Source organism: Tribolium madens, unplaced genomic scaffold (assembly GCF_015345945.1).
Source record: "Tribolium madens isolate multiple individuals breed KSU strain unplaced genomic scaffold, Tmad_KSU_1.1 Scaffold_7;HRSCAF=85;Tcas5.2_LG10, whole genome shotgun sequence".
In the NCBI taxonomy this organism is placed as follows: domain Eukaryota; kingdom Metazoa; phylum Arthropoda; class Insecta; order Coleoptera; family Tenebrionidae; genus Tribolium; species Tribolium madens.
The window spans coordinates 4,771,817-4,788,951 of NW_025401050.1; the positions used below are offsets into that span (position 1 = coordinate 4,771,817).

At 31.6% G+C, this 17,135-nt stretch overlaps 4 protein-coding genes across 4 annotated transcripts in view; 1 reads left to right on the plus strand and 3 right to left on the minus strand.

The window, feature by feature from the left end:
- The window catches only part of LOC123009468 (serine/threonine-protein kinase 11-interacting protein), a 3,772-nt gene extending 1,670 nt beyond the window's left edge, over positions 1 to 2,102 (plus strand). The window contains exon 3 of the mRNA XM_044405812.1: positions 866 to 2,102. Within this exon, the coding sequence (XP_044261747.1) occupies positions 866 to 2,011 (1,146 nt within the window). The 3' untranslated portion in view covers positions 2,012 to 2,102. The remainder of the gene's footprint in view (positions 1 to 865) is intronic.
- Positions 2,046 to 4,273, minus strand: LOC123009469. The gene is made up of 6 exons (XM_044405813.1): positions 4,041 to 4,273; positions 3,824 to 3,954; positions 3,432 to 3,772; positions 2,959 to 3,380; positions 2,530 to 2,800; positions 2,046 to 2,483 (listed from the first exon to the last, which is right to left on the minus strand). The coding sequence occupies exons 2-6, from the start codon at positions 3,907 to 3,909 to the stop codon at positions 2,236 to 2,238; spliced, it is 1,368 nt and encodes a 455-aa protein (XP_044261748.1). The 5' UTR covers positions 3,910 to 3,954; positions 4,041 to 4,273; the 3' UTR covers positions 2,046 to 2,235.
- A 1,926-nt stretch (positions 4,274 to 6,199) lies between these two features.
- LOC123009663 lies at positions 6,200 to 14,378 on the minus strand. The gene is made up of 3 exons (XM_044406116.1): positions 14,254 to 14,378; positions 10,361 to 10,924; positions 6,200 to 7,013 (listed from the first exon to the last, which is right to left on the minus strand). The coding sequence occupies exons 1-3, from the start codon at positions 14,257 to 14,259 to the stop codon at positions 6,273 to 6,275; spliced, it is 1,311 nt and encodes a 436-aa protein (XP_044262051.1). The 5' UTR covers positions 14,260 to 14,378; the 3' UTR covers positions 6,200 to 6,272.
- A 1,081-nt stretch (positions 14,379 to 15,459) lies between these two features.
- LOC123010067 (protein obstructor-E) overlaps positions 15,460 to 17,135 on the minus strand; it is a 3,865-nt gene continuing 2,189 nt past the window's right edge. Inside the window, exon 4 of the mRNA XM_044406742.1 lies at positions 15,460 to 15,845. Coding sequence (XP_044262677.1) covers positions 15,616 to 15,845 — 230 coding nt within the window. The 3' untranslated portion in view covers positions 15,460 to 15,615. The remainder of the gene's footprint in view (positions 15,846 to 17,135) is intronic.

A 17,135-nucleotide genomic window follows, 5' to 3' on the forward strand; every position in this document is an offset into this window, starting at 1 on the left:
TAAAAATTTTGTTATTTGGCATTTGTTTAGGTGTACATATAAAGGTACCAAATTTTGTAATTTTATCTATTCTGAAATATTAGGAAAAACCCTTTAAAAATCGTACCTTTTTAGGGGGTGTAGCTCCCTTTCATAGCATTTTTCGAAACACTTGTCTTAAAATTAAATATTTTATCAAGTATTTAAATTTGTACCTAAGAATAAAAATGAAACACTGTATAATTAACACATGAAAAATTAATTCACAAAAATTTAAAATTAACTCACTAAAATAACAAAAAAACTAAATTTTTAACACTTATAACACTATATAACAAAGTGCTCAGCATTTCGGGAGGGGGGGGGGTTTGAACCCCCTAATCCCCCCCCTTGGGTACGGCCCTGCTAATTAGTAATATTATTTTCATAATAATGTGCATCGAAGTAGTCGTTGCAAGGGATCATTTTAAGGTGGCAACCATGCGAAAATTCAAATAGTCCTAACCTCAATCTTCCCTAAAATTATTTTTTCAAATAAATGTGTGCCCTAAGTATCGAAAAAATAATTACAATTAACAACATAATTGACATAGGGGTGACAAACATAATGATTTTTGTCATTATTGATGTGATTAAATTTGTTTGAAATGACATTAATGACACTTTTTATGTGAATCAGCCTTTAAATTAAAGATGCATTTAGACTTCTACAACCTACTTGATGTACATTAATATGAAAAAGAGAATATCTCAGACTCGAGCCATAATTATGAAATGGTTTAGGAATTGGTAGAAAAATTGATACATTGGTTTACCAATAGATGTCGCGACTAAATATTTACATTGGCGCCAACTTAGAATTGACTAACTTTTTAATAAATTTCAGAACCTGATATTGAAAAACAACTTTATCGAGGATATTACTGGTCTGCGCACCCTAACAAACCTCTGGGTGCTCGACTTGAGCAATAATTGTCTCGTGGACCACAAGTCTCTAATCGCTATATCCCACTTGGCCGCCCTACAATGGCTCAATTTGCAAAGCAATCCTTTGAGTTTTCACCCGAATCATCGAAATCGCACTGCCAGTTACCTCCACATGAACACTGCGACAACTCATTTTGTGTTAAACAACGTCGTTTTGAGTAAAACCGAGAAGAAATTAGTCGGTTCCTACTACCCTCTCCAAATGAGGAGTAACAACAGTTTTTCGACTGACTCTTTGAGTTTGACGACGGAGAAGGCACGGAGAGTGCGCCATGTGGTGATTGAGGAGGAGAATTCGGTGAGGGAGAACAGTATTCCGTCATTGCCACCCACTCCGAAACAATATTTGGAAACAAAGAAACAAATTGAGAATTTGCATGAAAAGTTTGGAGAGTCATGGCTGAATTCCCAGTCGGGGTTGTTGGATGTTTTGGGGTTGGAGAGTTTCTCGCTTCCTTTGAGTACAAGTCCATATGAGGCCGATTTTACGATTTATTCCGGGGATTTTAGTCAGGAGCCGGTGAAAGTGACCAAGGAGGTCGTGGTTGAGTCCATTGACCACATCAATGAAGAATATGAGAAAAAAATTGAAGTGCTTCCAGACGAACCAGATATCGAAGGAGAAGAAAGCATTTATTTGGCCACTGTCAAGTCGGAAACTGATCCAATTTTTATAGTCATTGGGCAAACACACCTCTCTGAAAGGGAGTGTTCCACTGGGAATGAAAGAGAAAAGTGGCATCTAGACAGCATAACCAAGTGCGAAATCTTAGATGAGGAGTTGACAACAGTTAGAGTTGATTTCGAGACGATGAGGAAAAGCCGCAAACAACGAATTTATGTCTTCGAGGACGAAATAGAAGCCTTTGTCGCGTGTATAAAAAATAAAATCAATTCGCGATCGCCTAAAAAAAAGGACGATGTTAAGTATCAGTGCATGAAGTGTTCAACTGTGTTCGCCAAAATAAAAAACGAGTCGATTTTGGGGGAATCCGCTGTTAAATGTCCAAGCTGTGATAGTACTTTGGTGGTAGAAGAGGTTTAATTGACTGATATATCTTTAATTAACAAACAACAAATTTATCCTTCAATTTATTTCATTTTTATACAATATTAAATAAATAATGTAAATACAGGATCAGCTGCGGTTATTTATTTTTAAATCCTGTGATATACGGTCAGTACCTGTCGTTCAATCTGTACAATTCAACAATAAATAAATATAAAACAAATAACCCATAACCTTAAAATTCTTCTGATTAAAACTCGTTACTTGTTTTCTTCATTAAAATCCGACGTTTCGGTATTGAAATCCGTGATAATGAACCAACTGGGCACTTGCCACAACTGTGCCACTTTCGCTTCCATGTTCCTCTCGTGTTCTTTCAAACTACTCAAATCATTTTTCAGTTTACAGTGCCTTTGTCTTAACGCATTTAATTGTTGGCAGAGTGCACTTTGTGCCATTATTGTCTCCTGAAGCTTCCTTTGCAACGATTTGATTTCTTTCTCCCGCTCTAGAATTTCAAATAAGTACCAACACAAATCTAGGGGAAAACATACTCGCAACTGCTGCGACTAAATTAACCATGGAATCAGACACCGAGTTTGATTTTTCTTCAGGTTTTGATATGCTAGGCATTGCGTCGAGGCTCGACTCGTCCAAAGACGTGCTAAAAATGCCGCTATCGGACGCCGAGAGGTCCAATTCGCGTTTGATGTCACCTGCCACCGATTGGGTATGTTGGCGGCCCTGTAAATGCTCGCGTTTGTTGTGCAGGTTGTGGAACCACTGGTCGCACGTTCGGCAGTACAACTCCTCGTTATCCTCCTCCTGACAAGAATTAATGATTAATTTTGAACATTTTTGTGATTTCTGAACAAATGAAGCGCCCTCTTGCGGAGAGCGGGAAACGACAGTTCAAACATGGCGGCCATGTTAGTTTGACTGTTTCGAAATTGTGGATTTTAGGGTAAGTTTCTCATACTTACATCTATTTCATCAGTGGCGTCCATGTCGCTCTCTGATAACACGTTGTTTTGTAACCGATTCCGCCGCTTTTTCGCCAAATACGCGCGATATGCGTCTGATTGCCTATACTGTTTTAGTTCCTCTCTATACCGCCTTTTGTCCTCCTCGGCTTTGGCCAAATAGGGCCTTTTCTCCTCTAAACTCAAATTCGACCATTTGTTCCCAATAACTTTGGTAATTTCGTGAAAGGCCAGTTTACTGTCCTTAAACAACTTCCGCTGTTCATTAAGATAGAGATTATATCCAGTCGCGGGTGCTTTCGGCGGTAAATTCTTCAATTCCGGCTTGCGTTTCCGGCCTTTGGGCCATCCCCCGCGCCTTTTTGGGGGTTTGTGAACGTCAATGTTGGTAACAGGTGGATTGGGGACAACTTCACTACTAACTGTCAAAATATGAAGTAAAGTTTGCATTTGAAAAATTTCAAATTACCTACCTGTTTTTGGTTCTGATTTAAAATCAGGAGGTAAAGACTTGACTGGGAGAAAAGTAACAATTTTGGTGTCTTTAGTAACATTTGTGGTTGTCAGTTCCGAGTTTGATAGTGACGTGAATGTGATATAGCTTGAGGAGGTGCTGGGGGTTGAAGTGACGCTCACATCACTACATTCACTGGAGAACCCATCACTGTCGAGGTTTATGGACGACTTTACACAAACTTTGTCCTTGCTTCCAACGTTCTGTTGCGAGATTAACTCATTTGCGACTTTTTTCAGGTCCTCTACTGATAAATTCAGACCTGACGATATTGCGTCATTTAAAGACATGCAAACCACGCTAAAATCATATAAATTGTTAAAATAACATCGTAGACTTGTCGGTATTTACCCCTTGCCAGTCTCAACAAGAATTCCATTCTGTAACAAGCTATAAGCCTCATCTATGGTCTCGTAGCCCAAAACATTTTCTTCCATATTTGACTGTCTTTTTGGTTATGTTTCAAGTCTTCAATTCATCAACTACAAGTCGGGGTTAAATAATTAATTAACAAAAAAACAAAAAAATATTAAATTAATTTCATATTGTCTTCAATGGCCCGCCTTACCATCTTTTTCTTGCTTATTGTCAAATGGAGCATGTGCAACAATCGGAGTGCAATAAATTACACTTGATGGTGATATTAAACGATTTTCTCGATTCGTAGCGTTTGATTATTTTATTTCTTCGGTGAAACGGTGGGTTTAGGGCGTCATGAACCCTTAAATATTTAAAAATCGCTATTAAAACTTCGCAATAAACCACAACAACATGTTAACACGTGCTGCCATTGTTGGCAGTTTGACGAATCAAAAGGTAATGGCGCCTAATTCAATATGTGATTTCTAGTTTTGGCAAACATAAACTAAAAATTGTATATTAACTCAATAATTACACTAAACAACCTATGTTCGGAAATGCTTACAGCCTTCTGATGGCGGACAAAAGGCTTTTTTTTAGTTATCTCAGTAACCGGTTGACATAAATTTACGAAAGATTACATCTGAAGAAATTTTTTGAATCTGAATTTATTGGTGATTTCAAAAATTTTGGACTTTTTAAGGTGGCGAAGTCACTGGGGTAAATTTATTTGAGGCGTAATTTTTTTTTGGATGAAGTTTTTTTTAATTTCTTGACAGATTCGGATTTATTGGAAAATTTTCTTCAAAAAATGTTTCTTTTGTTATTTTTGTACGATGCACCGATTTTCAGAAAAAAATAGATTCTCTTAAACCGAGAACTTAAACAGTGTTTTGTGACTTTTGTATATTTGGGTTGTGTGAAACACTCTGTATAGTTATAATAAGTTAGGTCTTGTTCAATAAAAATACTTTAAAGATGGCGGTACGGTATTAACTTCGATGTTTTCAATAGAAAGCTATATTTTGTTGTGTTTTTGGATTACTCAAGTGATTTTGAGAGAGTTTTCATCAGCTTCCTCTATACCTAAGTTTTCGAAATACAGGGTGATTCTTAAATAGACCGACAAAAACTTATCCTTGGTAGTATCAAATGAGAACATGCTGGATAAAATATTTAAAAAATTCTTTGTTTAACCGTTCTCCAAATAAAATTTATTAAAGTTATTTTCAAGGTAAAGCGTACGCCACTGATGTGTTCGTAAATAGTATTAGCACAGGTAGTGGAAACCATGGTATTAATTTGATCAAAATGTACTTGATCATTGCAACAATTCATAAGCGCCGTAAGTGGCACGGATCAAGGGGGTTTTGCCCCTACAAAATATAAACGTAAAAAGGGTACAGTTTGTCTCCATTTGTACTAGGGAAGCTGTGATAAAATTTTGTCGGTCTATTTAAGAATCATTCTGTATGTAGACGTTTCTGTACCTAAAAATAAGTGAAACCGTTTTTTTTTTCTAATAATAACATTTTTTGAATTTTTTTGGACTTGCATCTTTCTATTTAAAAATCGATAACTCTACCGCTTTTTAGTATTTTAAAATCGTATTTGGGCACATGAAAGAAAAAGGTTAGATCTTTTCTTTGGTGTATCCATAATTGAAAAAATAATTAACAAACCACCACAATTTAAGGTTACATTTAGGAAACTTTAAATAACCTTAACTCATTTTTTTTAAATAATTCGCTCATTTTTTTTCCCTAAATGGAGAAGAATTTAACGGAATTTAAGAAACGTTTGATTTTGGTAATGAGGCTATCCCAAATTTTTGTTACTTTTAAAGTTTGGGACTAATATTGAGTAAAAACTGCTATTTTCTGCTTTAATAAAACAGTTTCAGGGTTGTCAAACATTTTTTTTAAGTCGTTTCAGGACAAACAGTAGGTACTTTTTTTATTTGTACAATCAATTATTTTTTAAGTATATGTTATAATTACATATTTAAATAATAAAATTTGTGCATTGTTTTTTCTTTACAAAAGGTCACTTGCTTTAAAAATTATAGCCATCATCTTTTAATTATATTCAGGTTACTTGTTTCTCCGCTTGACACACTTTCAAAGCTGTGACACTTTAATATGCAGAAGAACGGCCTTGCACTCGAATGCCTACTTTTGTATCCTCTTATCACCAAACTATAGAAAGTTGTTTACGTAGAAAAACTCTGCCAAACTTCTAGTAGCCTATAATTATGATTTTTTTCTTCTGTGATGGGTATAATAAATTCGGCTGGGAGCTTTCACTGTTTTCTTATCCCAATTATTATTGCTTAGAAAGTAACGACACACAAAAACCAAAAGTAAGTAAGTAACAAAATATTTATTTATGCAAAACAACAATAAGAAACAAATAAATAAATAATAAATAGAATAAATTATTACGTCTTTGGCTGGAGTCTATGTCCGAAAGACTCGTCTCCGCTTTGATTCACTTCTTCTGGAGCTAAATCATCTTGAGGATACTCGTCGTAACTTTCATCATCGGCTTCTTCACGTTCTTGACTTTCTTCTTGGACGTAAATAGGCTCTTGCCCACCTTTCCCAATCTGCATCAAATTACTGTTCAATTTTCCAGCAGCTTGCAAAGATGCTAATTTTTCCGCTGCTTCTTTATTCGGAAGACTCACGTAAAAACCCTCCGGAATTGAATTATTCTTCTCACTAGGCTTGGCGTCAGGTTCGACGTTGTTTTTAGGCTTAGAATCGAAATAATTTTGGACGTATTGTGATTGAATTATCGATTCAGAAACGTCAGGTTCGAGGTTGTAGGTGGCGGTGACTTGTGAGGAGGGTTCTTTTCTTGTTTCCTCAAAACTGCTCTTGTCCATCGCGACGTGTTCAGGGGCGACTTGCTCGACATAGTTTTGGGGTTGTTGAGAGAAGAGGGAAGAGTATTGGAGGTAGTCTTGAGGGTCTTGGACGACGGGAACTGCGATTGTGCCACCTTGGGAGTAAGCGTTGAGGAGTTGGTAGAGTTCGGTGGGGTTTTGGTAGGCGGTTTCATAGTAGTTTTTAAAGAGGGTGGGTTTGGCAAGTTCGGGGGCTTCGGTTACTTGGTATGAGTGGGATTTTTGGACTTGGACGTAGGAGGTGGCCTCGGGTTGTCTCTGTTGTTTCACCTGTGTGCGACAATAGTAATAATCAATTTACAATAAATGGTTGTTAATGTGTTTTTAAAAAGAATTGAAAGAATTTTTTATTCAGATTTTGGAAAGAACTTTTGTGTAAATTCAAATTTTGTAAATTTAAAAATAAATATAGAAATATAAATCTACACAAAACTGTTTTCTGGATATTAAAAGGTCGTTTTTATTTATTTCTTTTCTCTTTTTTTTTTATTCAGGCTGTCGCAGCGAGTTGGTACTCTATTATTGACCTTTAATTGTTAAAATTTTAATAAATTTATATAGGAAATATAGGAAACTCGAAATTAGTGCATCGCCTGAAATTATTTTCAACTATACAGTGTGTCCCAAAATAAATTACCATATAAATTTGTATTTTTTCAAATGAAACATTACATGTTTTTTGGCATTTTTGGATGTAGCTTTTAATTCCAACGTTTTTAAACTATAAACTTCTATTGGTCGATTATGCTTAGTTTTTGAAATAAGTTGTTTTTTTTTTTGGCAAAATCAAATTTATTACAGGCTTTACACTTTGCATAGCAATTTAAATATACAGGGTGTTTTACAATTTGCCTAAAAAATTGATCTATTTATTAAATATGTAATTTGCTAATTTATTTACCGATTTTATTAAATTATTTATTAAATATCGGAAGATTTACTTCTACTTATCAATGTTTTTTACTTATTAGTGCTTATACTCGTATTAGAGGGCTAAGCTGAGACTGTTTCGGTTATTTTTTTTGTAATTAACATGAGATTTTTTATTGGACTTTTAGTTCTAGAAAAAAATAGCTTTATAAATATTTATCGAAAGAAAACGGTTCAGAAATTGTTAAATTTGACATAACTGGCAGATGTTGATATTACTATTCAAGACGTACCTTCATGAAATTTACACCGCAGTCTTAATAGACGTTTTTTTTATAATAAACTTTGTATAATTTTAATAACGACATGTTTCAAAATGTGCTTTATAGATAAAAAAGCATTGTTTTTGTTATAATATTGTTTATCTACAACCGGAGTTAATTTACAGCATACAGGCGTAAGGAAGCATTTACTAAAAGTATTGTTGATTTTACTTTGGGTCGTAGATAAAACGTCATAATAATATAACAAACCTCTAGTATTTTAGCTTTCACAATTAACAAAAATTATTATTGAAAATGCTAAAAGTTTTTTTTCTATGTATCAAAAAATCTTAGTTTAAATTACAACAAAATTATAAAATTGCTTAAATGCCTAATAATCTATTTTGCGAATTATAAACTCGTGTAAAATTGCTGTAAACTTAAATAATAGGTATAAATGCTTTTTTATCGTGAGCGAAATTATAGCAGATGGCGAATTTCACAACTTAAAAATTTTGTTGAATAATTGTTTCAAATTCAAAATCTTTTTTTTTTTCAAACTTATAACTTTTAAATTGCAGTAAACGAATTGTTTCTACTACTATACAAAAATACTTGATTTTTGAATAACTTATAGATAGAAAACAGATTGATTATTATTTAAAATTGTTTCTATAAAAAAAATAATTTTGAAAATAAATATTTTTTTAGTTTATTCTGAAAACTTTTTTTATTCTAGAAAAATCGACTGAGAAACATGTCTAAATAAATTTGTGTAGTAACAGAAAAGTACAAAAATGAAATAATATTTGGTAATAATAGAAATTTCCAACCTCTTTGAGAAATGTCAAACCAATAGCAAGTAAGCGAGTAAATACTTTTCAAATTTTAAACTAAAAGTAAATTACCGTTCAATAATTTATAACACTATTTACAAATAATAACTTGTTTAATATCTCGTTACTTAAATTATTTTTATGTTTATTTACTTTTAATTAAACAAAAATAATAATTACGAGTATTTTTTTTTATTACTTCACAGTTTTTTGTTACGAACGATAATTTTCCTAATTTCTGCACAAATGTCTCCGATTTAAAATTTAAATTGTTGCTGAAGTATTGCAAAATTACCACCAGATTTAGACAAATGTGCCTTAAAATTCGTTTCATTGACTCGTATTTGGACTTCTTTTCTAAAAACTCAGGCAGCATGAGTGACGAACAGAGGGAACGTTTTTACCAAAATTTGAAAGATTCAAAGATCGACACAAAAGATTAAAAAGTATAAAAAACAAAGTAAAACAACTCATTTTTAATTTGCTGTTTGGCGGTTTTTGTGTTTCCATAAATCTATAAGAAATTATAACTTTCAGCTAAAGTATAAACCAGCGTAATAAAAATAGACTGTGAGTTGATATTAATTTGGCAACGTTGAATATACTAGAAACAGAATAGTACATTACAAGCGAGGTGGTAAATATGGCATTATCCCGAGTGCTTATGTATACGATCGAGAGGCGCTAGCCTCGAGATCGGATAAAGCACAAGGAGTAATGCCATTACCATCGAGGTTTGTATGCTATTTTATTCACAATCACATTATTTTAAGTCAAAAATTTGACTAAAATAAAATTCTAACAAAGTTAAGGTCCAAACGTGGTAGGCCATCCAAATGACGTTTGATTTTTGACATTTTAGAAATGTCAAAGAAAATATTGAAATAATGTGTAAATCTGATTTAAAGTCATCGAAATGGAGCAATGTACTCACCCAGAATTAAGAGAAACTGCTACAAAAGCAATTTATACTAATTTAGCGAAATATTATGCGTAACTTGACAATTTAAAAGAAAAAAATTCAGGTATTTTCGTAATTTTAACGTTGGCAATCCTGCATATTACCACCCAAGAGGAGTAACATTTATTACTCTTCATGAGAAATAATGACATGTTTCCCAACCTTAAAAAGGTTAGTAATGGGCATATTACATTAGTGATTGTGAATAAAATATGTTTCTTGTCAACTTAATTTCAAAGAGAGAGGTCACTTTGATTAGAAATCTAATTGATCGCGAGGTATTTTAGGATAAAAAAAAATATTTAAAAATTAAAGGGCTTGTTTTATAATGCCAGATTGAAATAAGATATTTATTTTAAAGAAATAAATAAAACAAAATTTGTCTACTACTGTAGTTAGAGTGAATACAGTAGTAAAAATAATGTATTCTACTCGCAAGTATGGCTGTGATTTTTTGCGCTCTTTCTTTTCTTTTACACAATAATATTGTTTTAGAAAATCTGACGAATTGTTCAAAACTTTGTATAAATAATACAGATAAACCCACTTGACAGATTTCCTAACGTTGTTTTATATGAATTTGCATAAATTTAAACAGTCCAAGGTTTTTGGGACAAGATTATTTTCAAAATCATTCATTTTATAATTACTAAAATAGAGTGCGAAAAAAGAAAAAAAACTACAAACCTCTTCTATCACTAACGGTTGTCTCTGCACGTGTTGTTTCACCTCTTCCACCACCTTTGGCTTATCAGCAAGACTCAAATTGGGTGCTGGAATAGTGTGTATGGGTCCTTTTTCCCCAATCTGTTTAATCGTTTGAATCGGTGCAATATTATTACTCTGAATTTGCAAATCATAATCTTGGGCTACAGCAATCGCCGGCGACGACTGGAAAACCTTCTTAGGAAACACCGGCGCCGAAGTCATGAAATGCTTATGATGGTGATTGTAATTCTCCACTGGCGTCCTAAAGGTCGTTTGAGTATTTTTCCAGAAATTCCTCACTGGCACCGCCACCGGTCTGTTCACACTCGCCGCCCCCATTTGGATTTGGTGATGCTTGGGCATATGCAGTGGGATGGGTCGCGGGCGGATCGGGGGCCTCGGGGGGTGCTGTTGCCATTTCTTGGCGAATTGCTGGAAGGGGGGCGGTTTGGGGAACGGGGGCGGTCCGCGGTACTTCGGTCGGGGGTATTCGCAGGTTGTCAGAGTTGCAGTCAGGAGGATGGAGAGACAAATGGTCGAAAACTGAAACCAAAATAGGGGGAGGTCATGGTAGTATTCAATGACCTGGATATTAGAAGCGCTATTTTTGTGCAAAATGGTGAAATCGGATGGGGAAAAAATTCAGGTCAGTGTGTGGACGGTTTCTTCCTTCCGGATGGGTTCAAATTGATGGGTTTTTATTGGGATCAGTTGTGGGTCATTGGACTCGACCAAAACCGGATGGGTATGTGACTTGGGTGGTAATGACATACGGTGATATGGGTGTGCGTGATAAACGGACAATTCTGAATGGTTTTTAGAACAATTTTGAGAAAAGGGTAAAATTTAATCAAACCGAAAAAACATTTAAACACAATTATCTTATAAAATAAATTGTAAGTAATAATTTTGTTTAGTTTTTTTTTAATTCACTCTGTTTGTGATGAAGTTGAATGCTTTTTTATTATGCATTATGTCTGTGGCATGTTTTTTAAAAGTTTATTCTTATTTACGATACAAAAGAATAAAAAATTATAATTAATAATATAATAAAAAATTAAGTGCGTTTTTTTTTCTACTGTGCTTTTAATTATATAAAAAGTTTTTAATTAAAATAGCCTAAAATGTAAAAAATGTCTTTATTATAAAATTTTGCCAACTTATTTTTAAATTCACAGGTCACTTTGATGAGAAATTTAATTGAAGGCTTAATACAGTTTTGTACCGTCTAAGACGTGAGGTCACATTTTAGTAAATTTTAAAATTTGCGTGAAAAATAATTTTAATTAAAAAAAGATTTAGATCATACAAATATAAAATTTATTTAAAATTTGATATTTTGATATTTTATTGGATTTTTTAATGTAAAAAGGAAATTACGTTTTAAAGGTAATTTGAAATGCTTATGTTGAGCCTTAAAAAGATTTTATCAATTTAGTATCTGTTTTAGTAAAAATTTTAAGGTAATTTTATTGATCGACTGCAAGAAGAAATTACTTATTTAATTTTGATTTTTTTTTAACCAAAACACACAGGTGCGCCAGAACTCGCGCCCGAGAGAAAAATTTCAAGTAAGATAAGATACCAGGACCATGAAAAAAATATTTAAAAAATTCTATCTGTCAAAAAAAATTTGACATTTATTTTTTGACATTTGACATTTTTTATGTCTATTTAATGATACTGATGATCTTGTATATGTTTTTTTACAATTATTTAGTAAAGGTACCAAAATTTTGCCAATAAAAGCCACAAATAACATTGAACAGAGTTACAATTTAGGCTATAGCTTCCTTGTTTCCTCTTTTAATAGTCTATAGCAAAAAAACTTAGAAAATTATTTTTCCAACAGAAATAAATAGAGTCAAAGTGCAAACTTTAAACCCTCATAACTTCAAAATTTTTCTATATAAAATTTTTTTAACATTTTTTCCATGTTCCTGGTATCTCACTTTATATGGCATTTTCCTCTGAGGCGCGAGTTCTGGTGTACCCTGTATTTTAACACAATAGCAAATTTAAGATGTTTTTAGTAACAGTTGCCTAATTTTTTTGTCGACTTTTTTAGTAATATAATTTTTGAAATTAAATTAGGTATTGTAAAAAAAAATCCAAAATTTATTTTTAATTATTGAATTTATTATTCAATTTATTCATTGCTATTATACAGGCTGAATATAAAGTATGGAACCAAGCGGTTTTATTTTTAATCATTTGCCTCCGGAAAATAATAATTAATATAAATTAAAGCAATATAAAAAATGTGATCGTAATTTCAGAACGAAATTTTGTTTTGTTTTTGAGTTATGAGATTTTTTTTGTCAAAATTGCAATTTATGTGAAAAAATTTTTTTGAAAAATTAAAAATAAAGCAGATAGTTGTAATCCTTAGAGTATAGCTCTTATGAGAAAAATGATTTTACAGTGGGTTGCCATTTAAAAAAAATAATTTTTTTGTAGAACTCAAAAATAAAAGGAAATTTCGAAAAATTGTATTCTTGTTAAATCATCACATTTTTATAGTACTTAGTACTTACTTAGTACTTAGTACTTACTTAGTAGGATAATAAGCAACTAGAATTTAAAATTATTTTTTTTTAGTTTTTTGATAATTATTATTCATCAATTTCTTTGTAATTTTAATTTGTGAACTCATTTATTGTGGTGTAAATTTTAAGAACATTGAAGCAATAGCAAATTAAATTTCAAAAATATTTAATAAAAATAAATAATAATATAAAATATGTGCACATTATTGTTTTAATGATAATACATAGGAGTAATTAATTGGAGTTAAGACAAATTTGTATTTTTTTAAGAAAAACTTAGGTTATCAGTGACATTGTGACAAGTGCATTTTGATGAAAAGAAAAAAAATATTTTTTTTCTAACTTAAATACGATTACCTAACTCATTATAAAAAATACCTATACATACTTTGCTTTGTCAGTAAAATTTTGATTTTGATTTCACCAACACACTTTATATACAGTATGTCTCCGGATTGGGTTTACAAGAGGAAAAAAAATTATCTTTGATTTTACGCCAAAACTACAAAGGAAAAATATTTTTTGCTTTACCTAAAACCAGCAAATCTGCAATTAAAACTTTATTATTCTAACTAAGAGGAAAAAAAGTTATTTTTTTTTCTTGATTTTGGACATTTCTCTTGATTTTTCTCTGCTTTTTAAGTCCTATCACATTGGCGGTTTTATTATTTTGACAATGATGTCACTTTGACAAATGAGTTTAGGCAAGTTAAATGACGAAAATGTTTGTGAAAAACATAATTTTAATAAAAAGCAACTCACAGAAACAGCTTTAAGATAATAACCAAAGTCATTTTTAACAAGAACTATCATTATTGTCAAAGTATCATATAGTTGTCAAATAAATAAAATCGCCAATGTGATAAGACTTAAAAAGCAGAGTATAGAACTCTGTTTTTATTCTATTAAATTAGATATACCTACTTATCTATCAGATAAATTATTTAAAAAAAACTTATTCAAAAAATTATTTTTTAAAAGTTTTAATTTTTTTAAGTATATGCTTTAACTACTTTGTACTTTTGCAAACACACTGTAAGTAGGTTTTGTACTATTTGTACTACCATATTTTATAAATCATTTAACATCGAACTGAAACTCAGTTTTGAAACGAAGATGTGTTTCTTTGGTTTAAAAATGTATCTAATTTTTTATTAAATTTTCTAAAATGAAACAACTCAAATTTAAAAATCTGTCTTATCAAGTTGAGACCCGGAGCTGTGCCACAATGCTCATTTCTCATGTACTAGAAACCTTCTGAAAGCCCGATTTGGCATTACTTCTAGGAATTCTTCCACGGCAAACACAAAACGTGATAAATACCTTCATTTTTTTCAAAATCGAAGAAAATTCGTAACAGGAAGCATGTATATGGTCAGTAGAAGAAGAAGCACACTTAAGTCGGCCACTGCAGTTAAAACACACTCAGTAAACTGAACAATTAGGTCAGTGAACCAACTTATATATCGGCGAGAAGACATTCAAATTCCAAATCTTCTCTCACATTAAATTTCCGATTGCGGAGAAAACTAATCTAGTAACGTTGCAATTATCATTACAATTTTACCAACTGTTACTTTTTCGCATAAGTTTAATGGTTTGAACGTGATGCTAATTTTTGGAAAGAGAATTTACTTACGGTTTTTAAGTTGTCACACTTTTGGTAGAGACATGTGCGTGAGAAACGGTTAATTGGATGGGCTTTAGAGTTTCTAATCTAATTGGAGCAACGGTGAGGTTGAATTTTTTAGCAAATGATGTACTTAATAGTGACCTCTGTGGAAACCTTTCACAGATTTCTTAAATGTAAAAGTTTTTGTAATTAATTTTTTTGAATTTATGTACTTGTATATGTGATTTACACAAGCAGAACGTTTCATCTAAGATTTCCAAAACTTGTATCTATTATCATTGTAACATAGATAACCAATTAAACGTCAAAATCTGTATTTGAAAAATAGACGATATACAGGGTGCGCCAGAACTCGCGCCCAGAGAAAATTTTCAAGTAAGGTAAGATACCAGGAACATGAAAAAAATGTTTAAAAAATCCTAACTGTCAAAAAATTTTGACATTTATTTTTTGACATTTGACATTTTTTTTATATATATTTAATGATACTGATGATCTTGTATATGTTTTTTTACAATTATTTAGTAAAAGGACAAAAATTTTGCCAATAAAAGCCACAAATAACATTGAACAGAATTACAATTTAGGATACAGCTTCCTTGTTTCTTCTTTTAATAGCAAAAAAACTTGGAAAATTATTTTTCCAACAGAAATAAATAGAGTCAAAGTGCAAACTTTAAACCCTCATAATTTCGAAATTTTTATAGATAAAATTTTTTTAACATTTTTTCCATGTTCCTGGTATCTTACCTTATATGGCATTTTTCTCTGGGGCGCGAGTTTTGGTGCACCCTGTATAAAATTTGTAGGTGGTTCACTTGGTAACATTTTAGAATTTTTTGGGATTGTTTTTTAAAATCTTTTACATTTGTCCATAGATGAAATGAAACACAAAATAAAAATTTCTGTATAAATTTATTAAAACTGTATGTACAAGCACATAAATAGACTTTTACAAGATCGAAACGAACAGAAATTTGACAAACAAAACAAAAATATGAACAAACCGAATTTTTTAAATTTAATTTTTGTATTTTTTTTTTGTTTAAATTTTATTTTCTAATATGGTTGGCACAGTGAGGAACCAATTCTGGTTCTTCACATGTCAAAGTGTTCTGATCGAAGGCTTTTCCTTCACCGCAGGAAATCAAACGGGGGAATCCATTGACACAAGTGATGAGACGGTGACAGTCACCGGGGACGGCGAATCGAGGATAGGGCCAGAATTTGGCGGCGGGGCTGTTTGAGGGGACTTTCGTGGGGCATTTGAAGCCTACGACAGCTGGAAAAAAATAGCTATTTGCATGAAAAAAATCAGAATAACATTTTATTAAAAGTTAAAATTATTCATGCTTATCTATGTTCTCTATTACATGGTACCAACTGCAAGTTTATGATCGTTGTTTAGGAATTATTGGCTATAGTAATAAGCTTCTAGTTGAAAGTGAATTTAAGAAAGCCAAACTGGCCTAAGTAATAAACTAGAATGTTGACTTAAAGAGTTAAATCTTTTAATATTTATTGAATGTAACAACGTATGAATTTACCCTAGAGTTTACAAAATTATTTTACTTTTCAGGTAGTTGCAAGTAAACAAAAATAACATAAAGTGAAAAATAGGTAGTAATCAAAAAATTTTGAGTTTTTGGAAATTGTGTTTTTGCATATTTTAATAAAAGTAGTAAATCATAATGAGCATTCTAGAAATATCTTAAAGAAAAAAGAATAGTATATTAAAGTACAAGTTGTAAAAGCACAAATTTGAAATTCCGAAACGAGCCGCGAAGCGGCGAGTTGAGGAACAAATGAGTGCTTGAAGAACCTTCTGCAACAGGTGCTTTATACTATTTTTTCTATTTCGCCGCTTTATATCATTTTATAAATTAAAAAACGAAAATTATTTTTTTTTCTAGAGAATTTTGCGACGGTTGGCGACATTTATGTGTGGAATAATTTTAGGCGGCTGTAAAAAATAAAAATAATTTTTATTTTCACATTTGAAAATGAATTGTGAAGAAAGTCCGTCACTAAAATTAAATTACCGCGAACGACTTATTCCAGCACTCAAATGACCTCATTTGGATGCTGGAATAGACTTATTATTCTAACACCGAAATAGAAAAAAAAACTTTTTAGTGCTACCAATAGAAACCCAAGAATTTTTATAATATTTTTTTAATTTTCACTTAGCTGAATTGGATTTTTAATAGTAAGTTTTTTCAAAATATGTTTTTCTATTTTTGAATTTTTGTAATTGCAATGTACTAAAAAGTATTAGGTAGGAACAGCCCTAAAGTTTGTAGTTACTTTCTTCCTCAAAGTAGTGACAATTTTTTTTCTGGTGTTTCAGTTATTGTGTATTTTTTTAATAGTTTTTTTGTCAAAGAAGTCAAATTATCTCAATTACTTCTTGAAAACAACATCATAAAAAATTAGTTGTTTTATTAAAAAAAAAACATGATAGTAGATGAGTTTAATTCACTTTTAGCTGACTTTTGTGTACAAAATTTTTAATTATTTTAACATATAAACCTTACTAACTTGCTGGTACACTCTGTATATAAATTTAATT

Excerpts from the sequence above, each read along its gene's own strand:
- LOC123009469 (XM_044405813.1), bottom strand. The coding sequence starts at position 3,909 with ATGGAAGAAAATGTTTTGGGCTACGAGACCATAGATGAGGCTTATAGC. Across the intron at positions 3,773-3,823 it reads CTTGTTGAGACTGGCAAGGG|CGTGGTTTGCATGTCTTTAA; the intron begins GTAAATACCGAC and ends ATATGATTTTAG. Across the intron at positions 2,484-2,529 it reads TTTAGTCGCAGCAGTTGCGA|AGCGGGAGAAAGAAATCAAA; the intron begins GTATGTTTTCCC and ends TTGAAATTCTAG.
- LOC123009663 (XM_044406116.1), bottom strand. Across the intron at positions 7,014-10,360 it reads AACCGTTAGTGATAGAAGAG|GTGAAACAACAGAGACAACC; the intron begins GTTTGTAGTTTT and ends TGTCGCACACAG.